General features: G+C 40.1%; 1 protein-coding gene across 2 annotated transcripts in view; it reads left to right on the top strand.

Moving 5' to 3' along the window:
- The window catches only part of OGDHL (oxoglutarate dehydrogenase L), an 87,629-nt gene extending 74,001 nt beyond the window's left edge, over positions 1-13,628 (top strand). For both annotated transcript variants that reach the window (XM_084845296.1, XM_084845297.1), the window contains exons 17-23: positions 1,587-1,765; positions 2,607-2,678; positions 4,450-4,575; positions 5,079-5,151; positions 7,971-8,134; positions 8,584-8,738; positions 9,504-13,628. In XM_084845296.1, coding sequence (XP_084701422.1) covers positions 1,587-1,765; positions 2,607-2,678; positions 4,450-4,575; positions 5,079-5,151; positions 7,971-8,134; positions 8,584-8,738; positions 9,504-9,627 — 893 coding nt within the window. In that variant the 3' untranslated portion in view covers positions 9,628-13,628. The remainder of the gene's footprint in view (positions 1-1,586; positions 1,766-2,606; positions 2,679-4,449; positions 4,576-5,078; positions 5,152-7,970; positions 8,135-8,583; positions 8,739-9,503) is intronic.
- The last annotated feature ends 6,179 nt before the right edge of the window (positions 13,629-19,807 follow it).

Genomic DNA, 19,807 nt, shown 5'->3' with positions numbered 1-19,807 from the left:
ATATCTGTCCTGGGGAAAGTTTTCTTCCAATAGCATTAGCAGGGAACAACTGTTGGGAGCTTTTGATAGGGCCTGGGGACACTGTATTCTGGTGGTTCCACTCGTGGGCAGGTTTTAGAAGATGGTACTGAGGGACTGCTCTATCTTGTCTCTGCTGCCTTTAACATCTACATGAAACCTCAGAGATTGTTCAGAGTTTTGGATTTGCATGCCATCAATATACAAATGACACCTAGCTCAACCTCACCTTTTCATCTAATCCAATCTACATGCAGGTGAGAAAGCCCTGAACAGGTGCTTGGAGTTGGTAATGTAGTGGTTAACAAAGATGGAGGTATTTGTGGTTAATGATATATCAAAACAGGGAAGTGTTAAGCAAACTATTCTGGATGTGGTGCACTCCCTCTTAAAGATCAGGTTTGTAGCTTGGGGGTTGCTTTTAGATTCTGTGTCACTGATGGATGCACAAGTGGCCTCAGTATTGCCTTTCACCAATTATGGCTGGTGCTCCCTTCTTGGAGACGGATGACCTCCCTAGGTGCAGTTATCTCTGTTCTAGTAACATCAGAACACAGTGGCCAGATTGCTGACTGGAGCAGACTGCCATGAACATATTACCCCATAGTTAAAAGATCTTTACTGGCTCCCAATTTGTTTCCAGATTCAATTAAAAGTGCTGTTTTTGACCTTTTAAAGCCCCAGGGACTTTTAAGTATCCTAAAGAGTGTCTCCTTTAATATGAAGCTGCCTGACAAATGAGATCATATTCAGAGGCCATCCCTACCTGAGGTAAGGCAGGCAGCTATTGGAGAGTAGGCTGTAGTGGTGCCCCTTGGACTCATTTTATGTGGCCCACTGCATGCAGTCAGTTTAGATGCAAATTTCAGAGTAAAGATGCACAAATTTCAAGGCAGAGCAGGGAGTGAGGGGGACCGATAAAGATATGCAAATTTCAAGGCAGACAAGTGAGCGGGATCGGTAAATATAAGCAAATATAATGGCAGAGCAGTAAAACGAAGGGGAAAATTACACAAAATTCATAGCCAGGGACTTTTGAATGGGTGCACTTGCACAGGACTGAAAAAATAATTTAAAAGGTTGTGAACACATTCGGGACACTCTCTGGTGTCCTTTCATCTCGGATTTTAGGAGCACAGGGCGGAGGGCACTGAGAAGGGATGAGGGAGGATGGCGAGATTGCAAGGAGTGGCAGAAGTTTTCGCTGCTCTTGTCAGGCAGCTCTATAGCTATTCCCAACAACCCACAATGAAGTTGCCCTGCCAGGGTTGGACATCATGGCAAGCCACCCTGAAAACAATCCAACAACAAGCCATGAGTTCTTAGGGTGGCTTGCTTGTGGAAAACAACCCATGATGAAAAAATGGCTCTGGGTTTGGATGTCAGGACAAGCTACCCTGAAACAACCCTCCATGGCTTATCATGCTGGGCAAAACAGGTCACTATCTCAATTTACTTTAGCCTCTAATACCAGATTGTAACTCATCTTCATAATTTGTTCTCCATATGTCTAACATAGATATAGCAGAAAACTTGGTGCACTAATATGTCTTTTCCCTTCTGCTTAGGTTTTGAGCTTGGCTTTGCTATGTCAAGTCCCAATGCACTGGTGTGCTGGGAGGCTCAGTTTGGTGACTTTCACAATACAGCACAGTGCATAATAGACCAATTTATCAACTCTGGACAGGCCAAATGGGTTCGTCACAATGGGATCGTCCTACTTTTGCCTCATGGAATGGAAGGAATGGTAGGGCTTCCAGTGATCAGGATTATACAATCACAGATGCCTAATGCATCTTTGTAAAAATATGGGATTGTTTGTTTGTTTGTTTGTTTAAACAGGGGCAGCTGGGTGTCAGTGGATCCTTTATAAGGAATAAACATGTAGTGACTTGAGGAGAGAATAAACCCCCCAACATGCTTTTTAGTGGCTGAGGCTGCAATCCTGCACACTTGGGAATAAACCCCACTGATTTCAGTGGGGCTTACTTCTGATTAATGATGTACCCTTGCAATGTGCCCCATTCATTCAGTAAACACATGTTGTAGTTGGCTGTCTACTTGCTAAACCCGTGTCAAAGATGACAGTGATAAATGTTACAGCTTATACTCAACCATTCCTATCAGACAAAAGGAAATTCATATCGTAGTAAAAGAATTTTGTACTGTACTCATTTTGCTGGTACAATTGAACATCGTACAAGCTTTGCACCCTGTGCTGTCAAGGGGACTTTTTCCTGAAATAACACAGTCACAAATTCAAATGTATTGCGTTTCTTGTGAGACAGAAATCTCAAGTTAGAACTGGATTCTTGATTTCCTTCTCTTGTAACCTGACAGCTGTAACCTTCTCTTCAAATTCTACACAGTTCATTCACATTCAGGCACACAAGTGTTCTGTCTCTTTAAAGAAACATTCTCCTGGATCTGTTTTGCAACACTTTGCAGCTAGGTGTTGTGGCCTCTTGTACTGCACTGTGCTGGAGAGGATGGCAAATGAATCTTGTGGGCTGAATAACAATGCTATGTATGATCTAGATTCTTCACAGGCATCTAAACTTGTTTTCCTCTAATGATGTGATTATCAGGGCCCAGAGCATTCTTCAGCCAGGCCAGAGAGGTTCCTTCAGATGAGTAACGAAGATCCTGATGCCTTCCCAGTAAGTAGGTCTATTGTTTTTCCTTCCCACATAGCTCTCTCTCTCTTCAGCTGCCACCTCATCCTTCTTTGTAGGTTCCCTATTGTTCTCTATTGGACATTATTTTAACTTCATCAACAGAAAACTTGACTATACCAATCTGATACTGCAGTCATGTGTACCTCAAGAAAGCCATACAAATAAAATACCTGATGGAAGTTATTAAGCATAATATAACTTTTTTAATGTCTTCATTGAGACCTTCCCTTTTCCAGTAAAAGTCATTGGGGTCAACAGTACCCCGCAATGTGAAGTACAAAAACCTAAAGAAACGGTATGTGGGATTTAACTGACCCCATGGTTTTTGAAGATAAAAAATATAACCATTAACATATAATTATAACAATTTTACAAGTGTAATAGGGCAATAATCATGAGTTGTGACATAGAAGTAATAACAACAACAAATCTCGCAGACCTTGCAACTATAGCATATGCCAACTGAGCAGCCTATGCATGTCTGCAACATTTCACACCTTGCATGAGTAGGACTGACAAAATGGTTCCACAAAGCATGTTGTCATTGGATTTTTCTGTTATTGTGTCAACTGCAGGGACAACACCTTCCTCTTTTCTTTGTATCAGCAGTGGTAGGCCCTGCTTGCTCTGAGGATGACTTTCTTGATGTCCTAGGCAAGCTGGCTGGCTATGTGTCTAGACACAACCCAGGGTTTGATCAACTCTCAATCTAGGTCTCTTAGGAAGAGACATCTTTTGGGATGTTCACACCATCATGGGTTGTTCAGTTTCCATAAAATGTAGGCATTTAAGCAAACAATGTCTACCATATTTAAAAAAAAAAAAAACCACTACTAGCCACTATTTGATCACATGTTAGGAAATAAATGTGGATACCATCTGATCACAGGTGTCCACACCACTTTTAGTTTTATTATAATAAAGTATCAGTAAGTTTTGGACAAAACGATAAGCTATGATGAGAAAACTAGTTTTGCTGGGTCACAAGGAAGGTTTTAACTGGAAAAACTGTTTAAACAACTTGGTTTTGTACAGACGTTTTAAAAACCCGTGGGGGTACTTTTGACCCCGATACCATTTTGTGGTATTGTAAAGGGAAGTAAGTAATTTGTCTACTATGAAAATAGATGAAATATTGTGTATGTTTTCAGCCTCTATACTCCTTTCTCATACAAAATGGTCCAAAAAAGTCTGGGCTAAGCTTATGTAGACATGATGAGTAACTACCAACTTTAAACAACAGGTCACTTGGACTCCTAGTATCTTATGTGCATGGTTTTTGGTTTTCTCAGTCATTTTAATGGGGTAGAATTGGACCCCCCCCCCCAATTCTGGTTGCCCTCCTTGCCCTAGTCCAAGGCCAAGCTGGGAGTTATTTGACTGTCAAGGAATATAGAGAAGATAAATTAGCTCTGACAGCTAGTATCAATGGGGAAGTTCATCACATGCATTATATCCGTCCTCTTTAGCCTTGCATGGTCAAACATAGGTTACAAAGGTAATGTTCACAGCAGTGTGTGTATATGCAATAGGTTTGCCTGGCCTAGACGGGGTTATGATAGAAGATAAATCTTGAATGGTTGTGTTTGACACTCTGAAGTGGAATGGCTTTGCAGCGACAAGTGTTTTCTGGTCTGTTCTAATTCCTTTTGTTCCTACTAAAATATGAAAGTGTAGGATAATTAAATAGATATAACATATGGATTGAAAACAGTGGCTGACTTTCTAATATCTCTGATCTGTCCCTTTTCAGCAATTTGATGATGATTTTGAAGTTTCCCAGCTCTATGACTGCAATTGGATTGTGGTGAACTGTTCAACTCCAGCCAGTTACTTCCATGTCCTCAGAAGGCAGATCTTGCTGCCGTTTAGGAAGCCTGTAAGTAGCTAAGTGTGCTAACTAAGATATTGCAGCATGGTCTGTGTGATGTAATGAAGTTTGGATGATGGGAGACCAGGCCTCTACCATAAAAATGATTAATATATCTTCATATTCTTTTTTTCATATCCTTTTTGCGTTGTCCTGTGTACAATTGTTTTGTTGATTTTACTTAATTAAACAATCTTTAAGCTGCTTTCCCATTTTAGATAATGGTTGATTTACTTATGCCTTGATTTATGTAACACATTTGTAGTCATCCAAGAGTTACTAGGGTAGGCTGAACTTTCCAGAAGCATCTAAGGTCAGCACCCAAATCTCAATTAATTTTATTAGAACTAAGTCAGTTTAGATGGAGTGCTTCCACGCTGGTTCATCTCCATGCATTCTACCAACTATTTTGTTGTATGGAATTCAACATTTCTTTCTGCGTTTGAAATAATGTGTCGGAATGTAGTGAATAATGGCAAATTTCAAGAGTTCTAATAATTACAATTTTACAGCTTATTATCTTCACACCAAAGTCCTTGCTGAGACACCCTGAAGCAAAATCCAGCTTTGATGAAATGGTGTCAGGTAGGTTCATTTGTGGATGTTATTTTATTTTACAAATATTTTATCCCCTTGCCTCTCTGAAACTCAGTTCCCTTGGTACATTACATTACGTTGCAGGGTTTTCCCCTGCAACATGGGAGACAATCACAACATCAGACTACACAGCTTCCATGGCGTCTCCTTTCACTCAAATCTACTAATCCCTTCCCCTGGATATACTGTTCTCTGCCTTCTGTTCACCACCACCTTTCTAGAATCCTTACTTCCTCATTCTACCCCTTTATCTCCCACATAACTTTATGTATTTTATGTATTTTATTTATTTATTAATGTTTATATACCGCCTTAGCTGCTAAAAAGTATTCAAGATGGCATACAACAATTTAAAACAATAAAACCCTAAAACAATAAAAAGAACATTAAAAACAGTAAAATATTAAAAACTATGTATTTAAAGGCTAAATTAAAAATACTCATCTTTACACCCTTTCTAAATGCAAAGAGAGTGGAATCCAATTCTAATTCTTGAGGGAGTACATTCCATAGTTTGGGGGCAACATAGGAAAAAGCTGTTTTGCGTGTTCCTGACACTGACACACAGGCCTCTGCGGGTAATGGTTGTCTCAAAAGGGCCTCTCATGCAGATGTTAAAACTCAGGCAGGTTCATAATGAGACAGACAGTCCCTTAGCCAGGTTCTAAACCATTTAAGGCCTTAAAGTCAAACACCTTGAACTGAGCCTGGAAAGCAGTTGGCAACTAGTGCAGGTCTTTCAGTACAGGTGTAATATGATCCTGACACCGTGCACTGGCTAGCAGTCTAGCTGCCACATTTTGCACCAACTGAAACTTCTGGTCACTCTTCAGGAGTAGCCCCATGTTGAGTGCATAAAGAAGGACTGCAAACTTCTTATCCTCAAAAGACCTGCTGTGTGAAGGCAAGATTTTTGTGGCATATAAGCGACAGCGAATTGATCAGAAAAGTCAGGAGAGAGACACAGTGAAGGTCCAACTCAGTAACACTAGCTGGAGGAAGAGCCTCCATCTTCCTCCCATTGAAAATAGTTCAAGTTCCTCATGTTAAAGGCCTTCTGACAGGATTTTGATGCCTGACAGATGACAGCAGAGCTATCAAAAAGGCAGAAAAGGCAGTGAAAACCCAATAAAGCAACTGCAAATTGATCAGCAGTAGCTGCCAAAACTAAATTGTGATGTCATAATCCTGTCAGCCAGTGGAGGGTATTTTCAGTCTCTGCTGATGCTAGGCGACGTTTTCTTAAACTATAGTAGTTGTAGCAACAGTTTTTGTTCCTCTGCCTATTGAGTAGGCAATTGTATGCAATTCTGAGATTGATACTGATATCTGGGAATTAGGAGAAATCCTAATTGGGAACCACTTGTGTTTTATAAAGGGGGGTCTGTATTTTTTTGTGTTAGTACCAGAGAGTGAATCCCTAAATTATGGGGAGAAGGGAATCTATGGAAGAAAGGAGCTTCATTGTCTATTTATATGTCAAAAATTACATGTACCTCCTGAGATATCTTCTAATTAAACACAAAACATGATAGAATTCCAGGCACCGTAGGATGACTGTTACTAATGTTTTTCTTTAGAGTGCTAAACATAAACATGTAAAGTGCTTTCTGTCTATATTCACTGACTTTTATTAAATGGCATTGTCATGTCCCAAGGGTTTTAATGATATAATATGAGATGATAAAAGTACCTCAATTTATAACCTTCATGGCTCATTACTCAGGTGTGTTTGCTGGTACAATTTTATAATTAATTTCAGCACATTTGTTATGTGCTGTCTTTCTTATAACTTATCTGTTTAATTTTTAAAAAAAGATGCTCTAGCAAGCAGAAAGACAAGACCAAGACCACAGGCGTTTTAAAAGAAATTGTGAGAGAAAAAGTCCAAATAAATAATTGGGACTTTTATCCTTCTTTGCCTTGCTTGTGAGTAGATAGAGATGTGTACTTAAAAATCCCATCTTCTGCAAACAAAACCATAAATATGCCCCTTTTGTGAGATGTGCTGTCAAATCCTGGACCAGCTCAAGCTTCTGAACTCAGTCAAGGGCAACCTTACATGGAGTATAGGGTAGACAATAGTCTAGCCTAGGCATAGCCAACCAGCAGCCCAGGGGGTCAATCTGAGGCTGAGAGGCTTCCTGTCTTCCTCTCAACATAGCCCTTTCTCTCCTTTGATCTGCATCTCAGTGGCTCACTCCCATATATGAGCCATCATGACACAAACAATAGTGATGGGCTGAGGTACATATGGACAGAACTCTGGTAGAACCTTTGCAGAAGCTCACCTTGATGGAGAGGAGATTTAAGTTGCAACCCCGTGTACACATCGGGGAATGTTCCATTGAACTCAGTGTGGTTTACTTCTGAGTAGACCACATGTCCAGAGACCATGTGTGTTCCCGCCCCCATGAATTCATCATGAAGGAAGAGAGAATTTGTTCTGAGTCTCTCTGTCTGTCTATCTTTCTTAGCAGCTTACATTACAATCATACTAATAAACCAATAAACAATGACAGTAAAAGCAAGATTAAACATCCCAGGGAAGCCATTTGGTCTCAGAAGCCCCCTGACTGGGAACCTGATCCTTAGGGGGAGTGCAGCCTCATGCAGAATGGGCTGAACACCACTTTCCATAGAATATGTATCTATCCAAACAAGGAAGGAATAAGACTGTGGAGAGGGAGGGATCAGTGAGAACAGTGAGTGGCATTGAAAACTGTAATTGTTACTATTTTCTTTACTAAGTCTGGGTCTCAGCATCAAGCTAAACACCTTGTAGTAAAACATTGTTGTGGATCTAGGTACCACCTTCAGGCGTGTGATTCCTGAAGAAGGACCTGCAGCTGAAACTCCTGGAGAGGTGAAGCGAGTGATTTTCTGTACAGGGAAGGTATACTATGATCTTGTTAAAGACAGAAAAAACCAGGATTTGGAAAAGGAGGTGGCTATAACCAGATTGGAACAGGTAAATCAAAAATTCTAGAGAATGGAGAGAACTTGTTGTGCAAACAATTCTAAATTTGTATGCCAGTGAGGTGCGGGCATAAAAAATAATATTCAAATAATATTTCAATGCATTGTCTCACAAAATACACAATTTAAAACATATTTCATCTTAAAATATGCATTTTGGTATGTTTTTTGAGCTGAGAACTGCAACACAAAATTTGAGGAACTGCAAAATGTAAAGGAAACTGTATCCTTTACAATCCATACGCTTGCCCAGGAGATACAGATCAGAATGGTTGCTTCAAAATGTGGATCAAATGAAATTCTCAGGTATCCCTGCTGGCAGTGGAACCTGATATTACTCACGTATTTGGGGAATAAACATGCATTGGATGCCGTACTAGTAGAACCTTTTGACATACATGAAATCTCTATATATCAGAATATCTTCATATTTTTGTCTAGATCTCCCCTTTCCCTTTTGACTTGTTAAAAGAGGAAATTGAGAAGTATGCTAAAGCTGATCTTGTCTGGTGTCAAGAAGAGCACAAGAACATAGGTTATTATGACTATGTCAAACCTCGTTTCCGCACCATTGTGAACCACACTCGACCAATATGGTAAGGATACTCGCATTGGTTTTTTAAAGATTTGGGATGGCTTGTCTTTTTTTGCATTTCGTGCAGTGCCATGAACTGACACATGTATGAGAAGTTGCAGATGAGGCACTGCTGTATCTATCTGGACTTCCGAAATGAGCCAGTACTGCTTTGATTGGCAGTGGTTTCAGTGGTGGGTTTTCCCAGCCCTGCTACCTGAGATGCTTTTAAATGGAGATACCTGGCATTGAACCCAGAACCTGCTGCATGTAGAGCACTGCCTACCACTGAGCAATGGCCCCTTTGTAGGCCTCTTTTAGATGATTATTACGCTTCCTATAGAGCCTTAGGGTGCTGCACTTAAATAGTATAGATGAGTCTGCTTGAATTACCAGTCTCTCATCCCAATAATGGGAAAGGAGTACGACAAGGCTGTATATTGTCGCCATATCTCAATGTAGTTAAGGCAGCTTAACAAGATAGGTTGGCTGAACAAGTTTTTACCAATTTAAGAAGTGGATAGCATAAGCACATACGTCACACTAGTGCTGTCTATGGGTTGTATCTAATGTTAGTCTTACTCAGAGTAGATGCATTTAAATGAATGGGACTTAAGTTGTATACAACTGATTAGATATAATTCTATGGCAAGTTATTGCTAGCTTCTCTCTGGTATAAGCAACTGTTTATAGGAAATATCTGTATGTCTGCTTCAAAAATGTCTACTTCAAAAAAATGTCCTTCTCTCATTTCTGTCATCTACTTCCTTGTCTCTTCTATCTCAAGGTATGTTGGCCGGGAACCAGCTGCTGCTCCAGCAACTGGTAACAAGAACACTCACCTGGTGTCACTCAGAAGATTTTTGGACACAGCTTTCAACTTGGAGGCATTTGAAGGGAAGATGTTTTGAATGTAATATAGTGTCCCATTTTCATGTATATTATAGTATTTAGGAAAGGTCGTGACCATAAAATAAAATTAAATATCAGTGGGAAAATACTTAGGATTTTTGTTGAGTTTGCTCTTTCAAAAAACTGTGCTAAGCTCATCTCTTCTAAACTATTGTGTATGCTGTAAATGCTAAGGGCACTCCTTAATTCTGCTCCAGTTAATGTAGTTTTATGGATTACAGCACAGCTACCTCTTAGTGAAGAGACAGAATAAACAGGTCTTTTGCTTTCTGTTTTGGAACATTCAAGCTAGACTGCACCATTATGTGTATTTTAATAGTATTTCTTTACATCGGTTTTTGTTTTATAGCAGTTTGTGTATCTTCTCATGTATCTCAAATCAGCAATGTTTTGACATATTGTACGTGCGCGCACGCGCACCCCCCCTTTCTTTATTGCATTCCTGCATACGTAAACACAACATGCAGCTTAGCAGAGAATGGGCTTGCTTTTCATTTAGTTACCAGAACTAATTATTGGGATTGCTACTATTATAATATATATTTTTTAACACAGGTGTACAAAGATTTATGCTTGAAGATGTGTGCAAGTGTCATGTCAGAAAAGTTACATGTGCATCTTTCTACTTCATTGTTAAGATTCACATGTGGCAAACCTCCTGGTCAGTTAAATCAACAACTACACAGTGAAAACAGGTGCAGAGGTATAGTAACCCTTTAGTGATGCTGGAATACAATATAAGACAAAGGTCTTATGATGGATCTGTTTAAAATGCAATTTTGGAGTAGCTCTGATTCAGCATTTTGAATGTCAAAATAGCTTTTCATAGCACTTTTTCACACTGCAGCCCAGCTTTTAATTTTCAATTAAATTCTCAAAAGGTTGGTCAATGTTATATAGGGATAGGTGGAATAAAATGTAGCAGCAGTAGTAATAATAATATAATGCAATGTGTTAGAAATATTCCTCCAATAATTGGCACTTGGCAAATATTACCTTCGTGTGCTGCAGCCCCACTTCTGCATAGAACTAGACCAGGGGTGAGCAACATACAGGCCACATGTGGGGGGGGCCAAAAGTGCTGTCAAATTGCAATGCACCCCAGGGAAAAGGGGTGTATGAGGATTCATCCCCGTGTGCCCTGTTTCCCTGCAGATCAGTCTTCTGCCAGCCTGCCAAACACCTCTTTGGTGGGCTGGTGGGAGCCCAGTTCTGCAGGGAAAGAGGAGTCCCCACGATCACTCCTCATGTCCCCTCTTTCCCTGCAGAATCAGGCTAGTATTGTTGAGATGTAATCTGCAGTAGGATTTGGGTGCTTGTGTGTGTGAGGTGTGTGACCCCTGGCCACCTACCCAACACCCTATGTGGCCATAGGAGTTGCCCACCCCTGATCTAGATTATGTGTGTGCTTTTTAAATAAAGCTCTAATGAACAGAATACATTGAAGATCCTGGAAGAGAAGAGAGAGAACATTAAGGTTAGGTTTAATGAGAGCAAGAAAGAAGCAAATTGCATTCTCCTTGAATTATATTTTGTAAAAAGCCTGGATATTGAACAGAAGCTCAGATACAGAATTTCCCTGTAAAATGATTCCAGTTAATATTGGCTTTTTAGAATGTTTTTCTCTGCCACACCCGCTTATCTACAGGTTGTTGTGACGATAAGATGGGGGAGAAGAGAGAACTACATATATTGTCCTGAGCTCCTTGGATGAAGGACAGGATTAAAATGTAATAAATGTGCCCCTAATGTCAGTGAGAGGATATATTCCCTAGGAGCCCATTTAGGAAATAAGTGTGTGTCCACAGCCTACAGCTGTAAATCAAAACACTCCATCTGTTTGTAACTACATTTTTTAAAAACAGAGCAATACTTGGGTCAGGATACTATCAAACTTCGGCTGGATTCATACATCACGCTAACCCATGGTGGGTGGCAAGCTATGCTGGGTAGGTGGATATGCAAACAACCTACTGTGCTCCCATCAGACAATCAGGCAAAGAAGCTACACAGAGTAGTTTATTTCACCCCTGCTTGCCCTTCCTCCTCCTGTATTCCTCCTGCCCAGCCAGGCAGGTATCCCAGCTTCCTTTGTGGCAGGAACAGAAATTGCTTGAGAGGAACAGAGCAGCGGTAGCGTTTTTGGGCACTCTTGCCAAGCAGCTGTATAGGTGATCTCCGTAACGCACGTGACAGACAACATGCTAGCGCACCATAGGTAAAATAACCCCTACTGTAGACCGGTTCTTAGGGTGGCTTATTTTGGGGAAATAACCCACCATGGGGGTGGGGGAACAACCCACAGACAACACACTTAACCCATCATGGGTTGTTCTGGAAAATAAACCATCATGGGTTAGCGTGTTGTGTGAACCCAGTTTTCAACTAATTTTGTCTCCAGGCTCTGGAGCTGGAGATCAAAGGGTGCAGCCTCATCTTCCCCTTCCATCAATTCCTTCTCAAAACCAATATAGTGTGCATTCTTGACAGATTTGTTCAAAATGGTGCACAGAGTAGGACCCTAAAAATATACTATTTCCGCTCCCCATTAGGGGCTGGGAAAAATTAGTGAAAGAATGTCAAGGACCCAACATGAGCTCCAGCCCTGCCAATACTTGAGCTTTACATGTTAGTTGTGTCACAATAAGGACAGAGTGATATCAATAGGTGCAGCTTCACTTTATTTCAATACAAATTCCCATCCATGTGTTACCATTGTACTTCATTATTGGTGAGCAACAGCTGACACTGCTGTAGATCATGCTGAGATCTTTTTGTCCCTTCCTGGTGTACCCAACAGCACGAAAACCTACTTCACTATTTAAACATCACAAGGTATGTTTCAGATCAGCCTTCCCCCATCTGGTGCCCTCCAGTTGTCTTGGACTAAAACTCCCAGTACTCTTGAACATTGATGATGGTGGCTGGGGCCAATGGAAGCTGAAGTCCAAAATATATGGAGGGTGCCAAGTTGAGGAACGCTGTTTTAGACAGTTATAGAACAAGACTCAGATCTAGCACTAGTTGACTCTGATCTATATGGAGCATTCTCCTTTAAGCCCTAAATGCTGCAAAACAGTTGAAACAACCTATGCAGTGAGTAGGTATAATATTTGGATTCTCTTTTTTTTATATACTTTTTATTCTATTTTTTAACTTTATAAATGAAATAAACAATACCAACAACCTAATCAATAACTACAATTTCCCAACAATACAGTATTCTTAAGAGGACACAGCAATAACGGAAAAGAAAGAGAAAACAGAAGAAGGAGGAAGAAAAAAAAGCATGGAAAAATATATAAAGGATTATTTAAAGAAATTAATTTAAACTCCATTACACAAACTTCAAATCCCATTCTGCTTAAAAATTATACCTATAACATTGGCAATATTACAATTCAGTACAGCATAAATAATCAACCAAACATTTCAATATCATATCATCAGTCTAATATTTGGATTCTCTAAACAAGCTTGCTAGAGTCAGTTTGTTCTACTCTAACAGGTACTAAAATGATTTGGAATTTGCAGTTGCTTGTTTTACATTCATTTAGCTCTGAATGAGATTACTTAAATAATTACTGTTGCAATCCTATGCATAGTTACCTGGGCGTAAGCACTATTGAACACCATGGAACTTACGCCTGAGTGAACATGCTTAGGATTGTGCTGTAAGTAGACCCAAGGTAAAACAGTTTGAAGTTGATTTATTTTATTTTTTAGTAAATAAGAATTTCAAAGAGAAGGACTGTTGCAGTTTAAATAATAATGGGTCTATATATTTTGCTCTGTTTTTACAAGGAAGGCCATCTCAGTATAACTTGAAATATTTTCTGTCTCCTTTTCAGTGATAAATGTCCTTGTGTCTGGGAACGCACAAATTTAGAGAGCAAAATTAACATAGACATAAAAGTGGGAAATGGCGGGCTTCCATTTCATTGTTGTTTGTGGACTGTAACATTATCTTTTTAAAAAATAAATTCTATCCAAGAATGTGAAAAATAGTGGAATATAAAGTCTGTTTTCTTTATGGTGGTTTCATGACAGCTTCTCCTTTGGGGATTGGCATTAGCATCCTATTCAGAAAAATGCTGGCATCTCCTGGATCTTCTTTCCTGTATTTTTCTGTAGCTCTGTCTTCTCTGTATTTTGATTTGAAGTCTTAGAATTTAATACAATAAAAGGAACTAGGCTACTTGGGTACAGTTCCTTGAACAAACTCCTTTTGGGTTGTTGTTTTTTTTTTTGAAAAAGTTAATTGCATTGAGTAAACTAAAAGGCCTGCTAATCTGCTCTAACTTCTTGATCCCCTCTCCTCCCTGGCCTTCCTTGCATAAATGTTATTGCTCCTGATTTATTTCTTTCTTTCTTTCTTTCTTTCTTTCTTTCTTTCTTTCTGTTCTTGCATGTGCACGCTCTCTCTCTCTCTCTCTCTCTCTCTCTCACACACACACACACACACACACACACACCCTCCCTATATCTGTCTGGCTGTAGTTTGGAGACAAAGTCCCAAATCCATTTTCAGCATATAAGTTGAGACTTTAAACTCATAATAAAAAATTGATTTAATAAACAAAACAAAAACATAACAAAACCAAAAACTTGAAGATATAAGAACATACTCTACAGTTCACAGTTTCAAGTATTACAACATTCTAGGGGGGGAAAGGGAAAAAAGAATAGATTACACACAAACTTCTGTAAAAGCAGACCAGATATCCAAATATAAGTCCATTTGCAAGTGATGCCTATATACCACTCTTTCAAATGTTGCAGGTGTTGTTAAGTCTTCAGTCCATTGCATTATAGGCAGTGATTTTATCCTTCCAGTATTGTAGTATCAGTATTTTAGCAGCCAAGATGGCGTGAAAAATCAATTTACACTGACCATGTATTACATTCCAAAAAGCAGGTAAATGGTTTAAGAGAACATGTACATCAGTAAATATTAAAGAGCCTAGCAATACAAAGTTTATCCATATGATAACTTTCTCCCCAAAGGATGCAATTATTAGGCATTTCCAAAACGTATGAATAAAAGAAGCATTAACTGCATTACACCTCGAACACTTAGCTGATTTTAACAAACCTTTGTTTAAGAGACGTTGTGGTGTCCAGTAGACCAGAAACAAACGTTTTTGCTGAATAAGACGTAACTGGAGGTCCATAGATATCAGAAACAGACACTAAAACGACGGTCCACTGATTAAACAGAATAGGACATTCCAATTCCCTCTTCCATTCCTGCTGTAGACCCTGTGTATTGTATTTATTCACTGATAATAAGTATTTATAAACATGAATTATGGGTCGATATACCTGGTCAGCTTCAATAAGTGTTTCCAATAGCAAAGGAGACTCCGAGGCAGTACAAGCAGCAGGGCTGAATCTAGATACTAACAAATGTTTCAACTGCAAATACTGCCATTCAGCTGTAGTAGGCAAATCAAATTTATCTTGAAAAGTTGAAAATGGCAAAAACTCATCATCAACACCCAATAATTGATCCAGGATAAAGATTATTTTATCTGTCCAGGTCTGCCACAGAAACATTTTTTTTCCCTATTCTTAAACGTGGATAAGCCCGATGATATGTTGCAAGATCCAGAAAGGTGAACCCACCTTCTTTAACTGGAAGTTGCATTCTTTTCAAATATATTCTTGGTGGAAAGGAATCCCAGAAGAATTTATGAAATAAAGCATTACGTTTTTGGAAATATTTGTCAGGTATAAGTAAGGGGATCCCACATATAACGTAAACAATTCGAGGTATAGTATTCATCTTCAGTGTATTAACCTTACCCCATAAACTCAACTTTAAAGATGCCCATCTATCTATTTCTCGTGAAGTGTCATTAATCAACTTATTTAAATTTAACTTAATCATTAATATATCACTATGGATAATTATTCTCAAATAAGTAATAAACTCTGGGCACTGTCAAAACTGGCAATTAGCTAATACGCTAGAGTATACCCTATCTCCAATTGGCATTATTTCTGACTTTGACCAATTAATTGAATAGCCAGACAAATCACTGAAAGTATTTCATCAAAGCTGGAACCGACTGGAGTTTCAAAATAAACAGCAAAAGATCATCAGCATAAAGGCTAATTTTAAATTCTATGCCAGAATGCACAAATCCATGAATACTATTATTTTGTCTAATGGCACATGCCACAGGTTCCAAGCACAAGTCGACTATCAATGGGGAAAGTGGACAAGCTTGTCTGGTGCCCCGCCCGGTAAAAAACAACAACACACACACACTGAAAATAAACCGTTAGTCATTACTCTCACTCTTGGAGCCGAGTACGTAATTTTAACCCATTAAAAAAATTCTATAGGAAAACTGAAATTAGTCAATATGCTAAAAATAAAATGCCAATTAATTTTGTCAAAGGCCTCTTATGTATCCAAGGAAACAATGGCCACCTGGTTGGTTCTTTCAGAGTTTAAAGTGACTAGATCAACAAATAATCTAAGATTATCATCCCCCTGTCTATTTTTAATAAATCCCACTTGGTCTGGTCTAACCAATGCAGCAATAACTTTTTGCAATCTGTCAGCCAAAATTGCTGTCAATATTTTGATATCTACGTTAATTAATGCTATAGGTCGATAGTTAGCACAATAGGTATGATCCTTGCCAGGCTTAGGAATCATGGTAATATAAGCATCATTTAATGATGAAGAAAGGGAGCCCGTCTCAAAAATATGGTTATAGAGGCAGTACAACTTTGGAGCTAAAAGGCTGGAGAATGTTTTAAAGCACTCAATTGGGAATCCATCTAGACAGGGTGATTTCCCCGTCTTCATATTCATAATTGCATTCATAATTTCTTCCAAACGCAAAGGAGCCAAAAGAAGCTGTCATTGCAAAGAATCTAAGCATGGAAGATCAATATGAGGAAAAAAAGCTTCCATATTTGCTCTGGTATCTTGCTACCAGTGCTGTAAAGATCAGAATAAAACGTTAAAAATTGTGAGTTTATATCTATAGGAGAACATAGTTTGTTACTCTTATCTTTTAATAGCTGAAATGTCATTTTGATGTGGATGCTTTTTAAGACAATGTGCAAGGATCTTACTAGGACGTTCACCATTTTCCCAATATACTTGTCATAAAGAAGTCAGAGCAAATTCTGCATGCTGTGAAAGAATATTATTCAACTCATGCTTTGCATTCTGCAGCTCTCGATAAAGTTCTGCAGTAGGGGAGATTTCAACTCATTATTTAAAAACATCTGTTTAGCTTTAAAAAAAATGGTAAGAAGAATAAGCAATAATTTGGCCCCTTATAAAAGCTTAACTGGCCTCCCACTCAGTGGCACACAAACCTGCCGTACGCTCATTAGTATTAAAATACTCTGTCAGTTCAGCTAACATCTGAGTTTTAACCTTCTCATAATTAAGAAGAGAAACGTTAAGGTGCCAAAGACCAGGGTCCCTAGCAGTGTCAGAAAATTGCAGTTCCAAACATATTGGGGCATGATCTGACATTACTAATGTGTCCGTCTTGCAGTCTTTCATTTGACATACCAAAGATACAGAGTCTAAAAAATAATCTAAAGCAATTATGGTGAATTGGTGAAATGAAAGTATACTCTGTATCAGCACGATGTAAAATTCTCCAAACATCAATTCAACCATATGCCATCATGTAAGCTTGGAGTGCTAGCTAGTCTCACAGCAGATTGGGCCTTAGGAGGTGTACTCCTATCCAATAAAGGGTCTAAGACTTCATTAAAGTCCCCACCCACAATCAATCATAAGCGATATCAACCAGTTTAGCAAAACAATCATGAAACATAACTGAAGAATCAATATTAGGCCCATATACATAGATCATATCTATTAATTTATTCATATACTTCCCAACCAGGATCAAAAAACATTCCTCAGTGTCAAGAATCACCCGTTGAACTGAAATAGAAAGTTGCTTATAAATTAAAATCACAACCCCCTTAAACCGTGTTGAAGTATCTGTAACATAAACCACACTGACCCAGTCCTTTCACAATGTGTGTCCATCTACAGCCATCAAATGGGTTTCCTGTAAAAAAGCCATATCAGTGTTAAACTCCTTTAACTTAGAAAAAACTCTTTTCTGCTTATTTACATTTCGCAGCCCCTTGACATTCAAGGATTCAAGGAGCTGAGGAAGGCAGATCCTTGGTTTAAATTTTGATGCCAATGAGAAATGATTCTGCAGTGTCAGAGTTTAAAAACGTCTTCATCTGGCCTTCGAAAAAAATGCAAAATGTAGCAGAATATTTGATATGGTATTGCAAATGGATTTGCTTTGCAAGATTTCTCGCCTTGGTAGACTGTCTTCTTCTGTCAGCGATTTCTTTCTTTTTATTTATTAATTAAATTTATTAATCGCCCATCTGGCTGGTTACCCAGCCACTCTGGGCGATGTACAGAGTGTATAATAGAACAGTTTAAAACAATAAAATTCTACAGTAAAAACATATTTCTAAAAATACCCTAACCCACCCCAAAAGCCTGCCTGAACAACCACATTTTTAATGTGCAGCAGAAGCTCATTAAAGAGGGGGCATGGCGGAGTTCCCTAGGGAGGGAGTTCCACAGAGTTGTGGCCACCACAGAGAAGGCCCTCTCCCTCGTCCTCACCAGCCTAGCTGTCCTGGCTGATGGGACACAGAGAAGGCCATCCAAGGCTGATCTTGTTAACTGGCCTGTCTGGTGTTGCTGGAGGCACTCCTTAAGATAGGCTGGGCCGGAACCATATAGGGTTTTAAAGGTCAAAACCAACACCTTGAATTTGGCCCGGAGAACAATTGGTAATCAGTGCAACTCCTTCAGCACTGGAGTGATGTGATCTTGCCGGCAGCTGCCTTTAATCAGGCGAGCCGCTGCGTTCTGTACCAGCTACAGCTTCTGAACCGTCTTCAAGGATAACCCCACGTAGATCGCATTACAGTAGTCTAAACGAGAGGAGACCAGGGCATGTAGTACTGATGGGAGCAGATGGTCGGGAAGGTAGTGGCACAGCCGCCGTATCAGATGGAGTTGGTACAGCGCTGTCCGGCTCACAGCTGACACCTGAGCCTCCATGGATAGCTGGGAGTCCAAAATGACCCCCAGGCTGTGGACCTGGTCTTTCAAGGGTAGCCGTACCCCATTCAACACCAGGTCAACATCCCCCAGCCTCCTCTTGTCTCCCACCAAAAGTACCTTGGTCTTGTCAGGGTTCAGCTTCAGCTTATTCCTCCCCATGCAGCCACTCACCGTCTCCAGACATTTGGACAGGGATTCTACGGCCAACCTTGGTGAAGATTTGAACGAGAGGTAGAGCTGTGTGTCATCCGCATATTGATGACACCGCACCCCAAATCTCCTGATGATAGCCCCCAGCGGCTTCACATAGATGTTAAATAGTATCGTGGACCTGATGGAACCCTGTGGCACCCCACAAGTGAGTGGCCATGGGTCCGAAACCTCCTCTCCCAGTGCTGCCCTCTGGTACCTGCCAGAGAGGAAGGACCAGAACCACTGCAATACGGTGTCTCCAATGCCCAACCCCTCCAGGCGGTCCAGGAGGATACCATGGTCAATGGTATCAAAAGCCGCTGAGAGGTTGAGGAGAACAAGGAAGGAGCATTCACCCCTATCCAGAGCCCTCCTCATATCATCCACCAAGGCAACCAAGGCTGTTTCTGTCCCATGCCTAGGCCTGAAGCTCAACTGAAATGGATCTAGATAATCGGCTTCTTCCAAGTGTGCCTTCAACTGCATCGCCACCACTCGCTCAATCACCTTGCCCAAAAATGGCAGATTCGAGACTGGGCAAAAGTTGTTCAGAACTTGGGGATCCAAGGAGGGCTTCTTTAAGAGTGGTCTTATCACTGCCTCCTTGAGGGCTGATGGCATCACTCCCTCCTCAAGGGAGGCGTTCACCACCACCCTGATCCCCTCACCCAGTCTCTCTCTGCAGCCCATAATGAGCCAAGATGGGCAAGGATCAAGTAAGCAGGTGGTTGGCCTTACAGATGAAAGCACCTTGTCCACTTCATCAGAAGGAAGAAGGTGGAACCGATCCCACAAAACCAGTTTGCCATAGACCACCTCTTGCTCACTAACTGTATCCACAGCGCACGGAATAGCACTCCTGATCCGATCAATTTTATCTGCAAAGTGCCTTG

Source organism: Heloderma suspectum, chromosome 3 (assembly GCF_057233095.1).
Source record: "Heloderma suspectum isolate Gila_16-S chromosome 3, 16-S_ref, whole genome shotgun sequence".
NCBI classification, from domain to species: domain Eukaryota; kingdom Metazoa; phylum Chordata; class Lepidosauria; order Squamata; family Helodermatidae; genus Heloderma; species Heloderma suspectum.
This window is presented reverse-complemented; position numbering and strand designations above follow the sequence as displayed.